This window comes from Laetiporus sulphureus, assembly GCF_001632365.1.
Source record: "Laetiporus sulphureus 93-53 unplaced genomic scaffold LAESUscaffold_1, whole genome shotgun sequence".
Taxonomy (NCBI): Eukaryota; Fungi; Basidiomycota; class Agaricomycetes; order Polyporales; family Laetiporaceae; genus Laetiporus; species Laetiporus sulphureus.
The window spans coordinates 2060245-2074095 of record NW_024468510.1 but is presented as its reverse complement, the minus strand read 5'-3'; the positions used below and the strand labels follow the sequence as shown (position 1 = coordinate 2074095).

Here is a 13851-nt window from a genome sequence, read left to right as displayed (position 1 = left end):
TTCGTGGGAGACTCAATCCGATGTCCAAGCACCTCTCTTCACGGTGCACGTGAGGCCGACAATACACGTGTTGGGGCCGTTGCCGGGCACAGCGGACAGCCTCTCGCGTCCTCCCTGCGATTGTACATGGCTAGTAGTTCTGCGACGATGTAAGTACACGACATGACTTTACGACGGAAGACTCGACGAGAGACAGTCGAAAGCTGCCAACACGGGAACCCGAGTCACGGGACCGCGTATACCGTGTGGCGCCTCGCGACGCGCGACGCGTTCAGACATGGGTGAGCGCCCTTAAGCGGGAGGGGAAGTGTAGATGCAAGCCACTCGCTATCATGTTTTATAGCTTCGAGAGTACTAGTGCCACTCACATCTTCCACTTTGCAAACGAACCGAGTGGCGTTTACGCATAGCCGCCCGTCCTAGCGTGCTGTACCCGTTGCAGCAATGGGGGCTAATCCTAAGCTCCTCACATCCTGCAGTATTATATGCGTTACTTATGCAGATACGAAAAGCTCTGCATGTTCCAGTTCAACTTCACAAGCGGGGCGACTCACCATATGCTGCCACGCCGCCAGATGCTTACATAAGCAGACCGCAGTCCACGCCCTCCTTTGGTCGCACTTGGAATGCTCGCATATCTCCTGACCGTTAACATGGAACCCTCGCAGGTCGCTTTGTTTCCGCATTTCTTCTCCCTTGCGCACTAGACTGAATTGCGTTTATGACTCGTCTCAAATAAGGTATCTCTAGTGACCAATGAGTGCCGATTAGATAACCGCGCATACACGTCGGCCCCCCTGTATCTTCACCGTCACAACATGATTTCGTTCCTCGACCCTGCATCTTCGATTAGCAGCTGAATCTGCTGTTTCCAACGCAATGTCGCGGGCGGCGGCACCTGCGCTGCTCGGGATCACCAGAATTGCTAGCTTTCTCACCTGTTTGCTGGTCGCCTTGGCTTCCGGCACAAACTATGTATGTTCGACGAGTTTTCTGACCACTTCTTCCTCTGATGGTATCGCCATCCCGTTGGAAATGGCTAGGTATTCTCCGGTGAGTCTATCAATGCAAGCAATGTGGATTGATCAGAGGTTGAATATGGTTATGACGTTGCAGCGTACGGCCCTCAGCTTGGCGCCCGCCTTGGCCTCTCACATATACAATTGAATATCATCGGTTTGTCTGGAAATAGTGAGTTCTATTCATTCATGGAAGCAAATCGCTTCGTTGATCCATGGTAGTCGGTGTGTATGGATCGGCACCTATATGGGGCAGGATTGCGGACACTCGTGGGCCACGTAGTCTGCTCGTCATGGCGTTCTTTGCGCTAGCGATAGGCTATACGGGGATTCGCTACTTCTTCGACAAGGGTCTGCCGGAGAACTCGTCGAGCCTCAGCCTTTTCGGCATCTGTATGCTCGTCTTCTTCGGGTTCCTAACAGGCCTCGGCGGAAATGGCGGACTGGTAACCGCGATGAACGCGACCGCAAAGAGCTGGCCTGACCGCGCTGTAAGTGCTTTTATTGCGCCCGTATGATAGATCTTCATCACTTGTGCAGAGAGCGACGATGAACGGCATCGTGATCTCGGGATTTGGCCTCTCCGCCTTCCTCTTCTCGACTCTCGCGCACCTATTCTTCCCAGGCAACACGTCCGACTTCCTCCTCGTGCTCGCCATCGGGACCTCGCTGCCCATGATTCTTGGCTTCTTCCTCATCCGGCCCATCCCGCTCTCTCACTCCGAGCTGAGCCACTCTCCGGAAGACGAGGCCATAGAGGAGGTGTTCGACGCCGAGGCGGGCATCATTCCGCCCATGTACCATGATAACAATAGTCAGACACACCTTCTCTCGCCGCATGTGCACCACCATGTCGATGACGACGAGCTGGCGGACCCACCGCTGGACGATGCGGACGCGCATTTGCACCCAGCACATGCGGGCCATCTGCCGCGCAGTGCAGTCGTGTCGGATTACTTCGTCCCATCTATGGGAGAGTCAGTTGCAATGAGTCCGACGCGTGAGTCTGGCAGGCAACGATCACGGAGTGCATTCTCAGTGTCGCGTCCGAGTGCGCGGAATGTGGTACTGGGTCCCGACATGACGCATACGGAGGCCCCAAACGTCTCTGGCAAGAGCCTTTTTGCTGACAGAGACTTTTGGATCCTATTTGCCATCACTGCCTTGTGTGAGTAGCTAACAGCCGGCGTTCAACTCCAGCACTAACCCGTTCGCAGTAAGCGGAACTGGCTTGATGTGTGAGTAACGGATGCTAGATCTCTGTTTATCGAGCTTCATTCCTGATAATCTACCTGCAGATATCAACAACGTAGGCTCGATATCACAAGCCCTCTTCGCCCAGGGCAATCCGGACTACAATGAAGCAAAATCCGCTCAATGGCAAGCCGCCCAAGTCTCCATCATCAGCATCATGAACTGCATAGGACGCATCAGTATCGGTGGGTATTTCAAGCGTGCTTCTGTCCTCTGACAGCTGAACGTTCGATGCAGGCGTGTTGGCGGACTTTACGAAGAGCGTCCTCCGCCTGCCGCGTTCCTTCTGCATGACGCTCGTCGCGACACTCTTTGTCACCTCGCAGGTCATCTGCTACCACGTCGAGTCAGTGGGCCAGTTGTGGAGGGCAAGCGCTCTGCTGGGCTTCGCGTACGGCGGCATGTTCGGCCTGTTCCCCACAATTACCATCGAGTGGTTCGGGCTGCGTAAGTATCGCTGCTCGCCCGCAACGCGCAATGACTCATACGATCGCTTCCTCAGCACACTTCTCGGAAAATTGGGGCTTTGTGTCGCTCTCGCCGGTGCTTGGCAGCAACGTTTTCTCAATCGCGTTTGGGCGCAACCTTGACGCGCACGCACCAGGACACTCTACCTCAGTTCCCGTCCCTCGAGCTGGCCTGCCATCGTCGACTCAGTGTCTCGAAGGCCGCTCTTGCTATACGGACAGTCTCAAGCTGACAATTGGTGCCTGCTCCGTAGCCTTGGCACTAGCGCTCTACGCCGGATGGCGGGACCGGCGACGGCAACTAAGAATAGCGCAGCAGAGCGCCGAGGCTGTGCCGGAACTTGTGTTGGAGGAGGATGAGGAGGACTATAGAGAGGTTTTGTCGCAGTGATTTTGCACGTGTATGAGTTTGACCTTTCATAGTTACGGATTAGACGAATCGTGACATTCGAGCCACGCGTGTGGTAGGAGTCTGATGTCTCTCAGGGACCGATGTGCCCGATAGTTGGCGCAGCACGGTGTTCACAGGTACAGTGTTGCCTTGCCGATTTGTTATCAAGACCGCATCTGCGCCACTCATGCCTGTGTTCTGTAGAATGCGCGTGCGATCAAGCAGGCACGAGACTGTAAGGTTCGAGCTATACGCCCTAGAGCATCAACAGTTCTGGCCCTCTGACCCCTCAATGAATCCTATATCCGCCTACGTGCGTGGACACCCTGTGCTAGCCTGAATCGTTTCGTACACAAAATGCATATGACAGCCTAAGCGTGGCCATCGCAGCTAGCTCGCATCGCGTTTCTCACGATTGGTGCGCTGGAGGCTATGCGTGCCCGTTCCTGTCTCCGGATGTCTGTCACATTAGTGTCTGTCAGACTTCTCACATAGACAGCGGTTCCGAAAACGGCAGTGCGCCGCAATGTCCACCGGCGTAGGTGGCCAGCTTGGACGTCGATGAGCGTGGGTGCGAGCCGACATATTGGATGCGCGGATGCGCCGGAGAAAATGATTGAAGCACGCTATCTCCTCAATAATGCCTCCGTGTGGGGAGAGCGTTGGCTCTGCAAGCCCACGACGTGTGGCCATCGGCCGCTTGTTCAGGGTTTTGCCTACTGTTGTGGTTAGTGCTCCTCGAATTTCATCCCCTACATCTACGTGACTGCAGGAGGTAACCGATGCCGTAGGCTACAAACACGGGACCAGTGCAAGCGCTCAGGGCGGATGCAGTCACTGATAAAATGCAGCAACGGTGACGCCGGGTCCCTCTCCCATGGGCGCTCCGTCAGCGCATCCAACTCCATAGAGCGGACGTATGTGATTGGCTGGTACGTGTTATGGACTCGATTTATTGGATCTATGGACTAGTGGTGTTTCATGTGCTAATGGTCGACCTACCTGCATGTCGGGTGGTTGAACTTTCGCGTCATCGAGTGCCTTGAGCCGGTCCGCACTGTTACCTAAAACATGCGCCCGATATTGACAGGAATGTACCCACTAACCCGTCTCCTTCAAGATGTACACGCGGTCTTCTCTTGGACCAGAGTCATGGCACCCGTCCAGAGTTGGTTAGTCGCTTTATGGCTGCGATCTCTAGTTTACGTCAACGACCGGGGCGCATTTGCCAGATTCAAGCGGCCCCCTCGGCGTTTCTGATGTCGTTCGCGCCAACTCTGATATTCTGACCTTCACCATCCACATGGTTCCGCCCGTTATTCTCCGGACCATGCACCGTATATAAGCTAGATCAAGAAGCGCATCGTTGGCAATCAACTCACCGCGCTCGCTACACGATGGGCAAACTTCTGTCATCGGTCTTTTGCGCCGTACTCCTCTCCGCATCATCCAATGGCGCGCCCGCTCTCAATGTGGAACTGGGGACGAGTGTCGCGTCGTCTGACGCTCCAAGTCAGACTGTGTTACTCGCAAGCGACAATCCCAATGGCATCGAGTGGAATATGACCACCGACGCCGTCCCCCAGCCCATCCGCGGTTCACTTGGAGCAACGATCCTGGCTCAGCAGAACGTCGCCATTGACAGGCAGAATCCTGACTTGCTGGCACCGCCCACTACCGATCATGGAATGGTGTAAGATTACTCGATGCAGTTTCAGATTGCGATGTCTTGTCTGATGTCTTTGATAGCGGTAGTGTAAAGTGGCCTTTTAGCTTAAGCCCTAACCGTCTTCAGACGGGCGGATGGGCTCGACAGCAGAACGTCGATACTCTTCCGCTAGCGACATGTAAATTCCATCCTTGGCATAACGTACAAGGATCACTGATACGCACGATGTACGACAGCGATGGCAGCGGTCGACATGCGCCTAGAGGCCGGGGCTATTCGGTACATTTCTATGATTACTAGCCGCCCCCTTCTCTGACGTACATCTATAGCGAACTTCACTGGCACAAGACCGCTGAAGTGAGTCAATCAGCTAATCTGATAAGTGTATGCTGACTTTATGCAACAGTGGGCATATGTGTTGAACGTGCGTCAAGGGATTCTAGTATCACGCATGTATTGATTCTGGTTCTCAGGGATACATGCAGGTGACTGGGGTCGACACAGAAGGGCGCAATTTCCTAGGGACCGTGGTATGCGACTAAACTCAATATCTTGGCCTATACTGCTCACACGTGTCCCCAGGGTCCCGGAGATCTGTGGTACTTCCCGCCTGGAATTCCTCACAGTCTGCAGGCGACCAACGAGTTAGAGGACGGTGCAGAATTCCTATTGGTATTATCGCTCCCGATCATAAGGAACGCAACCACCTTATTATCTTTTTGATCGAAGGTCTTTGATAGCGGAGATTTCAACGAGGACTCGACTTTCTTGGTTAGTACTTCCAAGCCCTGATGCCTCGCAATCACTTACACTCCCCATATAGCTGACGGACTGGCTGGCGCATACCCCCAAAGAAGTATTGGCGAAGAATTTCGGCACGACAATCGCCGCATTTAACAACATCCCAGGAGAGGAATTGTACATTTTCCCGGCCGGTAAGCAGCGGACCCTTTTATTGCTAGGGCTGAATAGGTTAACCGGGTCGAAACAGACCCTCCTCCGGTGGATGTGACTGCCCCGGAAGATCCTCAAGGACAAGTTCCTAACCCGTACATTTACAAGCTATCTGAAGTGACTGCGACGCAACTTGCTGGAGGAACTGTAAAGATCGCCGACTCGAGGAACTTCACCGTGTCGACTACGATTGCTGTTGCTGAATTGACTGTAGAGCCTGGAGGAATGAGGTTGGTTGTAACAAACTGCCGCGCTTCTGTTTCGTGGCTGATATCACTTATTTTTAGAGAACTACACGTAAGTTTAGCCTCCTGACGTCGATGTGGTTAGTCTTATGCTTGGATAGTGGCACCCGACGGAGGACGAATGGACGTATTACATGTGGGTTTCGCTAGATGCTGTCGAACCTTCACATGCACATTAATTACCGTCTCTTCGAAGCTCGGGAAATGCACGTGTGACCGAGTTTGCGTCCTCGGCGACTGCGCAAACGTTTAATTACGGGGTCAGTCTTTTTCACTGCTTTCCTATAGGCTCGATCCGTGATATCTGACTCATGACAGCCCGGCGACATTGGCTTTGTGCCAGCATCTTACGGTAAGTAAAAGATAGAGATCGTATCCGGACTCTGGAGATGTTTATAAAGGACACTTCCAGGGCATTACGTAGAGAACATTGGCAACGACACCTTGCATTATCTGGAGGTCTTCAACACTGGTAAGCCACTTATTCTCAATCCTTCGGTCAATGCTCACCGGAGATTACAGATATATTCCAAGATATCAGTCTTAATCAGGTTAGTGTGGATCTGTCCTGGTCCCATACGTATACTCAGGTGGATTACAGTGGCTGGCCTTGATCCCCCCGGCTTTGGTCAAGGAACACTTGCAACTCTCTAATGAGACTATTGCGCAGCTGAGCAAGACAAAGCCTATCGTAGTTGGTTCGACTAAGGTTTAATACTTCCGCTTGCGTACGTGGTCTCGAAATTTCATATGCTATGATTCTACACGAATGTGCCTTAGTCTCCATATGGTACAGGAAGACATTGTTCTTAGTGTTCCGCGTGCATCTTCTAGCCGATTTCTATTCACTCTGTAACACACAAGTTCAAAAGACACTTTCTGTATGCTGCCCCATGATGTGCTGCGAGATCAGATTTGGTCGCGTATCTGTGTCCTCCTCGATCAGCGACCCGGCAGAATCAACCGCAGATGCCGGTCCATACCCAAGATCGCTGATTACCATCGCGGTTCCGAGGAAGTTCTCGGAGGTCTCGACTCAATGTAATGATGGGGCGTTGCGGAGAAATATATCATCAGAGTCTATGAATAGATGGACCCGGGCGATGGCAAGTCGCTTCCCCTTTTAGCAGCACGTAATTCTTCGACGACGGACAAGAACGATTCAGAACAATCATCTTACAAGGCCGCTCTTGATGCTACCATGTGGATGATGGTCTTTCAAAGCTCTGATAGGCATCCACGATGAGGGTGAACTCAAGCAGCAGTGGAGATCCAGACGGATGCATATGAGGTACATGATTGCGTTGTGCCAGGCCCTCGCTAGTCACCGGTCATGCTCATGTGCAGTGTAGGTTCTCCCATACCATATCCGTGTATTCGCCGCTCCGCCTTCGTGAAATGCATCTCATTGATGTGCCCACCACGAGGCCCAGATTTACTAATTAGTAGCTAAAGATCTCCCGGTTGCCTGCTTATGGTCAGCTCCTGAAGCTGGAAAAAGAGCATGAGGAAGCTATCTTTCTCGATATTGGTTGCTGCCTGACACAGTTGGGAATGAGGTAACGAAGGCTACCGCGGACTATCCAAAACGTTGTAGTATCTGATAAAGAATCTAGTGCCCTTGCCAATTTTGCCTAATGGCTGTGCTACAAGACTCGTATCTGGACGTTACGTTAGCATTCTGGGAGTTGGGACATCATCTTTTCAAGTCCGCCTGCGCCACGTTCCCAGTTCCTTTCGTAACCAGAGATGCGTTGAACTCGACCTTCCTCAACTATTACCGCCCTTCTATTCTGCCCGGATACGCCGATATAATCCGCTTTAGTCCCTAACCACTCCCATGTCCTTCGCCAGATATGTTTCTGCCATTCATGCGTCTGCATTCTGTTTGACGAGGTACAACAGCCGAAGCTCGCACGGTCTCTCGCGAGCCTGCCGTCACCTACTCGCGGGTTTTGATCCTCAGTGAGCACGGTTCCCGGCCGTAGAACAGCTCACGGTCACTCACCAGAGAGTTGGGTAAAGCCCGGGGATGGCGAGGTGTTCGGGAAGGGAACTGCTGAGGTCAGGGCCGTATCCAGGGGGGCCAGAAAATGGACGTATCGATTGCATCGGGAGCCAACTTCTAACTTACTGTGCTGGTCAGTCACAAGACTGTCGCTGCTTTTTAGAAGGCCCAAAGAAGATTTAGCGGTAGCGATGACGGAATGCTCTATCAATAGAATATGCAATAACACCTGAGGCATGCATACCATATGGATGTGTAGTAGCCACGGGTACTGCATGCCTGTTCGAAGCTCGATTGGATGTGCCTCTGCGCCGTCTCCCACGGCAACGGCATGGGCTCGACAGAAGGTGAGGTACGTTGAGAGAAGGGCACCTCACAGGTACGATGGGTTACTGCGGGAATCGAAGGTACTAGACCGTTCATCGCTTCGTGCATTGCGATTGGGTCGAATGCGCTGTGTAAAAATAGCTGGAAGACGTGAAATGAGTAATATCGGAGGTGAAAGAAGAACTGCACCTACGCCAGTAATCTCCGTAGTTCTCACCATGTCGACTGCAATAGGTCTCCGAACAGTGAAGGTGAATGTGACACATAGGAGGCTGCGAAACAGGATGTGGCGGTCTATTCTTGTCCAGGCAGTACTGTAAACGTGAATATGACCTCCAATGTGGAAAAATGTCGATGATTATCCTGTGCAGTCATGCCAGACTATTTTGGAATCTGCGACCTGTGAGAGTTACGGGTGTCCCTGACTCGTGCAGGAGATCGCAAAGCGCGCAAGATTGAAGCTTAATGATGAGCCACAGCTACCGCATCGAAGGAGAACGTTCACTCATTAGTTCATATTTAGAACAATTGCCGAAGGATGCTCTAATCGCTACATCCGTGTGGCGAGAGTGACTAAAAAATGATCGCCGACAATAGCAGCCGCACAACTTTCAGGACTTCAAACGGCCGACATTGGATACTAGTATGTCGGCGGAATAAACGAGCGCGAAAGATAACCTCAACGTTGGAGACGAATCCTGTGCGAGAACGTGTCAGCGTGAGGCTCGAACATCTCGTGCACTTTGTGGAAGTACCGTCTGACCTCACAAAGGGAAGACAAAGCCTCACTGGCTGCACATGGACATGTAAAAATATCCAAGGTTCAGATGCTGCGAAAGATGATCCGTTGGAGGAAGATGAGAAGCCAACAAGATGCTATGAAGTCTGGAATTTTTCGACGTATACAGGAACTCAAATTTGTCTCTGGCCATTTGCGAGCAGCCTGGTAGCAATTGAGTCATTTGCAACGATTCGGGCTCCGTCTGCGCGAGATAGGATCTGATATGTCACGTGAACGGCATGCCTTCATTTCCAGACAGGCTCAAGCTTTTGCATTCATTCTGTCTCCTCCTTCTGTGACTTGTACGAACACCGCTCTCAATGCGACGAAGGTTGCGGGGCAATGCTTCCAGATGGTCTGACAGAATGCCTATCTTTACCGAGATCACCTTCGGGCGGCAGGTGGCCGTAAAACAATTGCCCGGTCGTAGTGGTTTTATGTCTGAGGAGCCAGGATCCTCCATTGCCACGACTTGCGCATCGAAATTGGTGTGTCTTCTATCATGAAAATTCTGTCCTTCGGACAGATGCACTCGGCCTGCAAGCTTCACTATGGGGCAAGTAACTGTTCTTCCTTGGGCAGAAGCCAAACAAAATGTTGGAAGAATATTGAGCCGTTGGATAAGTATTGAACCACGGGTTCAATTATCACCCAGTGACTTTACCGCCCCTGACAGAATCGCAAAGTGAGCTTGTACGTGATTCGTCCGACTGCTCTACTCTTCACGACAGCCTTGTCACACTTGCACGGCTCGTCGGCCGAGAGAAGACAAACCGGGACAGCTTGATATCCTCATGAATCGCTTTTTTCAGCCGCGCTTTTATCTCACAGTAATCTGAGATGTTGCTGGTTTCGCGCTGTCCGATGATCGAGCGCAATCGCGGACGCCATCGGGTGTGTCTTCGTCTAAATAAGACTGAGCAGTGCGCATGGTCGTCTGACTTCTCCGCCTTTTGAAGCAATGTGTTCGGTGAGTACCCTCATTGTGTCAACTGCGTTCTTTCGTTCCAGAGAGGATCCGCAGGAGTTGCTATAATATGCACGCATTTCACATGCGATGCAGAATCGCGTTATCGGCATCCATGTGTGGAAATAGGAACATCGTCTATGTTCCAGGACGGCTCCACGATCCTTCTTGTCAACACATGCTTTACGTGGCTATCGGCTGAGAACTGCATCGACCTCGCGTAGTGATCTCCAACTACAATGGTACGCGCGTCCTCTATATCCATCACATCAGATCAACCATGTAACGCTTCCCTCCTTTGTTCAGGTTTTTTTCCAGCACCTCTTCATATAGAAGTATCTATGAGAATACGCGGCCCTGCCGATGCGATGCTGATTCATTAATACGAATGGAAACTACCCGTGATGCATCGCGTTGCACCTAATAAGATATGTTCATCTCACCGTCTCGCAGCCGAAACGTCACACGGAGCTTGCAATGATCGATCACTCTGGCGCAAACGACTGTACGTGTAAGAGCATGTCGATAATATCGGTACTACGCTATAGGAGCGCGAAATTGTGTCTATAGAACAATTACTATACTGATATGTGCGATAGGTCATTCGACAGGTCATGCTGGGGACCACCTCAGCCAATCATTCACATCCGCATCCCAAAAACGGCAAAGTGAGTATTCTTTCCCTGATTATGCAACGTGAAAACGGCGCGTTGATCTTTCTGTCACTGTATTTCGCTTCGGCATCGGACCGCGTTGTAGTCATGCTTTCGGAAGACTGGTCACAAAATAACAAATGAAACTGACAGCGGTATCTGTTCCGAAACCTACAGAAGCAAGAGGTATTTTTAGACGTATGCTTCGCCGCGGCAATGGAAGGCTTCTGCATACGATTCGCGCAAATTTCCTTATAGTGCAGTCCAACAAGCGTTCTCGTAAAAGCGGCATTCGTGGCCCTACTGCCAAATTAGTCTACCAGTGGGATAGTAATTGCTCGACTTGTTTGTTATTCACCAAGCCATCGTTATCGATAGGAACTGTATCTTGCTAGAGCCTCCCGGCTCATAGGCAATGTGGAGGTCAGGAGCGCAGATGAACCTTACGAACGATCGGCAGAATCACAGCGGCGGTGAAGAGGAGGGCAACGAGATCTCCACCCCTGGACGAGACCTATGCATGTCACAAGAAACCGCCGTAGACGCATGAAGTGGAAGACAAGTGGCTGCGGCCTGACTGCCCTGTTGATCGGCACTCATTGGAAGCGTTCTTGTTGGTAAGCATCTACTTCGGCACGGAGAGGTGCTCCCACAAGTCGCCGTAGTCGTATAAAAGGGGAGCCGTCCGTGCGTCCAGTTCAGACCACCGGTGTCTTCAGCGACCGTACTCACCATGGACAAGCTCCTTCTTGTGCTATGCGCTCTCACCTGCTTTGGACCCGTCGTTGGTGCACCCGTCGGCGATTCGTCTTCGCCTGCGGCAGACGTCGTACTATCCGCTGCGGAACCGAGCGCGACAGTGCGCCTCGCGAGCGACAATGCGAATAACGTCTTGTGGAGCACCACGTCTGGTGGCGACCCTCAGCCGATACGCGGCTCCCTCGGGGCGACCATTCTGGCACAGCAGAACGTCGACCTTGATAGACAGAACCCGGATGCTCTCGCGCCACCCACGACCGATCATGGCACTATGTACGTCGGGGAGATGACAGCACAATACCGAATTGACGAGTGTTCTATAGCCCGAACATCAAGTGGCCTTTCAGCTTGAGCCCCAATCGCCTACAAACTGGAGGATGGGCTCGTCAGCAGAATGGTCAGTGAATCGCCGTAGTCCCTGCTACCATAGGATCTCGACTCTAATTGTATATCTGCAGTTCAACAGATGCCCATCGCAAAATGTAACACTACATCTTTTCATTCCCTACTATGGTTCTAAACCGTGATTCATTAGCCATGGCTGGCGTCGATATGCGCCTCGAGGCGGGAGCAATCCGGTAGGTATATGATCCTCATGCTGAACTTAACTAACAAATCGTCATAGCGAGCTTCATTGGCATAAAACGTCCGAGGTGACAGCTGCTTCCTTACGTTATTTATGTTATAACGCTGACGAGAAAGCAGTGGGCCTATGTCATGAATGTGCGTATTAATATCTATCATCATGATAACCAAACTGACGCTGGTCACAGGGTCATATGCAGGTGACAGCCGTAGATCAGCTGGGTCGCAACTTCGTGGGAAACGTAGTAAGTGCGATACATCTCATTCTTAGAGTGCAGGTAACTTAAGTAACTTTTAGGGACCGGGTGATCTGTGGTTTTTCCCTCCTGGCATCCCTCACAGTTTGCAAGCTACGAATGAGACCGACGAAGGAGCTGAATTTCTGCTAGTATGCCCCTTACCATAATTTGCCTTATAGCTGTTGACAACCTTTCGCTTTTGAGGTTTTCGATAATGGCGAATTCAGCGACGACTCAACTTTCTTGGTGCGTGCACGGATCACTTCGTTGTCGATATCTGTCTGACGTGTGATAGTTGACTGAGTGGATGGCGCACACGCCCAAGGATATTATTGCGAAAAACTTCGGAACAAGTATGCAAGCCTTTGATCGGATCCCGGGCGAGCAGCTGTACATCTTTCCTGGTAGTACGTATTGATCTCATTGAGTCAGCGCCACCCACAATTGACCACCATGCTGCAGTTCCTCCTTCGCCCGATGCATCGGCTGTAGAAGATCCTCAGGGACAGGTTCCACAGTCTTTCACATATAAACTCTCTGACGTCACTCCGACGCAATTGGCCGGAGGAACTGTGAGATATGCCGACTCGAGGACCTTTACAGTAGCTACTACGACTGCTGTAGCTGAGCTGACCGTTGAGCCCGGAGGAATGAGGTACGTGTCGCCTCCCATTCTTCTCTCGAGAGCTTGTACTGATGTTTGTATCAGGGAGCTGCATGTGAGTGAGACATCTTTCCACGAGGCCTCTCTATCTCACCGTCCAACAGTGGCATCCGACACAGGACGAGTGGATGTACATTATGTAAGGGTTACTTCCGGTTTGCGCTCCATTTGCTCACATCACGGCTATAGCTCAGGGACTGCGCGCGTCACAGAGTTCGCCGCTAGTGCTACTGCTCAGACGTATGATTTCTCGGTGAGGTTCTATCTTTGCAAACACCCTGCTGTTATTGATGAAAAGCAGGCGGGAGACATAGGTTTCGTTCCTGCTACATATGGTGAGCATCCAAATCAATCGCTTGACTCCACGGGGCTGATCAGCTTGACGATTAGGACACTACGTCGAGAACATCGGAAATAGTACCTTGCATTACCTTGAGATATTCAACACTGGTACGCACTCGGTCCTTTTTTATGGTCAGACGCTCGCTGAACGGAATTCGAGATATAATCCAGGACATCAGTCTTAACCAGGTGAGTCACACTTTCCCGTAACCAAAACGCTCGGACCAATCCAGTCATTATATAGTGGCTCGCTCTCACTCCACCGGAGCTGGTAAAGGAACATCTCCAACTGTCTGATGAAACTATCGCCAAGTTGAGCAAGGTCAAGCCGGTCGTAGTCGGGCCCAATTCCGTCTGATTTTGTCGCTAAATCGACGGAGACCTGTGATGTCCACCAATGTAGCTAAGAGTTCAGAGCCTTACTTATGAAGCATGTACATTTGTGTAAACGATACAGACTGTCATAACGTTGCTATGAGTTAGTGAGCGAGGATCGATTTGAACAGCGAGTTGACGGAAGCAGCGGC

The 13851-nt window shown here is 51.5% G+C and overlaps 4 protein-coding genes across 4 annotated transcripts; all 4 read left to right on the top strand.

Annotated features, from left to right (window-relative positions):
• Window positions 1-792: 792 nt before the first annotated feature.
• LAESUDRAFT_808685 (MFS general substrate transporter) lies at window positions 793-3519 on the top strand. Its single transcript, XM_040914083.1, has 10 exons — window positions 793-975; window positions 1044-1053; window positions 1117-1191; window positions 1242-1510; window positions 1560-2187; window positions 2237-2257; window positions 2318-2458; window positions 2511-2720; window positions 2776-3268; window positions 3336-3519. The coding sequence occupies exons 1-9, from the start codon at window positions 880-882 to the stop codon at window positions 3129-3131; spliced, it is 1806 nt and encodes a 601-aa protein (XP_040770760.1). The 5' UTR covers window positions 793-879; the 3' UTR covers window positions 3132-3268; window positions 3336-3519.
• Window positions 3520-4382: 863 nt separating this feature from the next.
• LAESUDRAFT_690555 (oxalate decarboxylase) lies at window positions 4383-6890 on the top strand. Its single transcript, XM_040906069.1, has 17 exons — window positions 4383-4824; window positions 4881-4978; window positions 5037-5079; window positions 5130-5157; window positions 5207-5224; window positions 5274-5330; window positions 5383-5472; window positions 5530-5571; window positions 5624-5735; window positions 5792-5984; window positions 6042-6051; window positions 6101-6135; window positions 6196-6259; window positions 6318-6351; window positions 6412-6471; window positions 6522-6550; window positions 6601-6890. The coding sequence occupies exons 1-17, from the start codon at window positions 4529-4531 to the stop codon at window positions 6712-6714; spliced, it is 1323 nt and encodes a 440-aa protein (XP_040770759.1). The 5' UTR covers window positions 4383-4528; the 3' UTR covers window positions 6715-6890.
• Window positions 6891-7454: 564 nt separating this feature from the next.
• On the top strand, window positions 7455-7786 carry LAESUDRAFT_634444 (uncharacterized protein; the record flags this gene model as incomplete). Its single annotated transcript, XM_040903437.1, has 3 exons — window positions 7455-7546; window positions 7568-7614; window positions 7677-7786. Coding segments are annotated over 3 exons (249 nt in total), but the record flags the coding sequence as incomplete, so codon positions are not given.
• A 3371-nt stretch (window positions 7787-11157) lies between these two features.
• Window positions 11158-13847, top strand: LAESUDRAFT_36629 (oxalate decarboxylase). The gene is made up of 18 exons (XM_040902187.1): window positions 11158-11767; window positions 11818-11891; window positions 11953-11976; window positions 12030-12072; window positions 12120-12147; window positions 12200-12217; window positions 12268-12324; window positions 12378-12467; window positions 12523-12564; window positions 12614-12725; window positions 12781-12973; window positions 13028-13037; window positions 13087-13121; window positions 13172-13235; window positions 13284-13317; window positions 13373-13432; window positions 13485-13513; window positions 13569-13847. The coding sequence occupies exons 1-18, from the start codon at window positions 11469-11471 to the stop codon at window positions 13680-13682; spliced, it is 1326 nt and encodes a 441-aa protein (XP_040770757.1). The 5' UTR covers window positions 11158-11468; the 3' UTR covers window positions 13683-13847.
• Window positions 13848-13851: the final 4 nt, after the last annotated feature.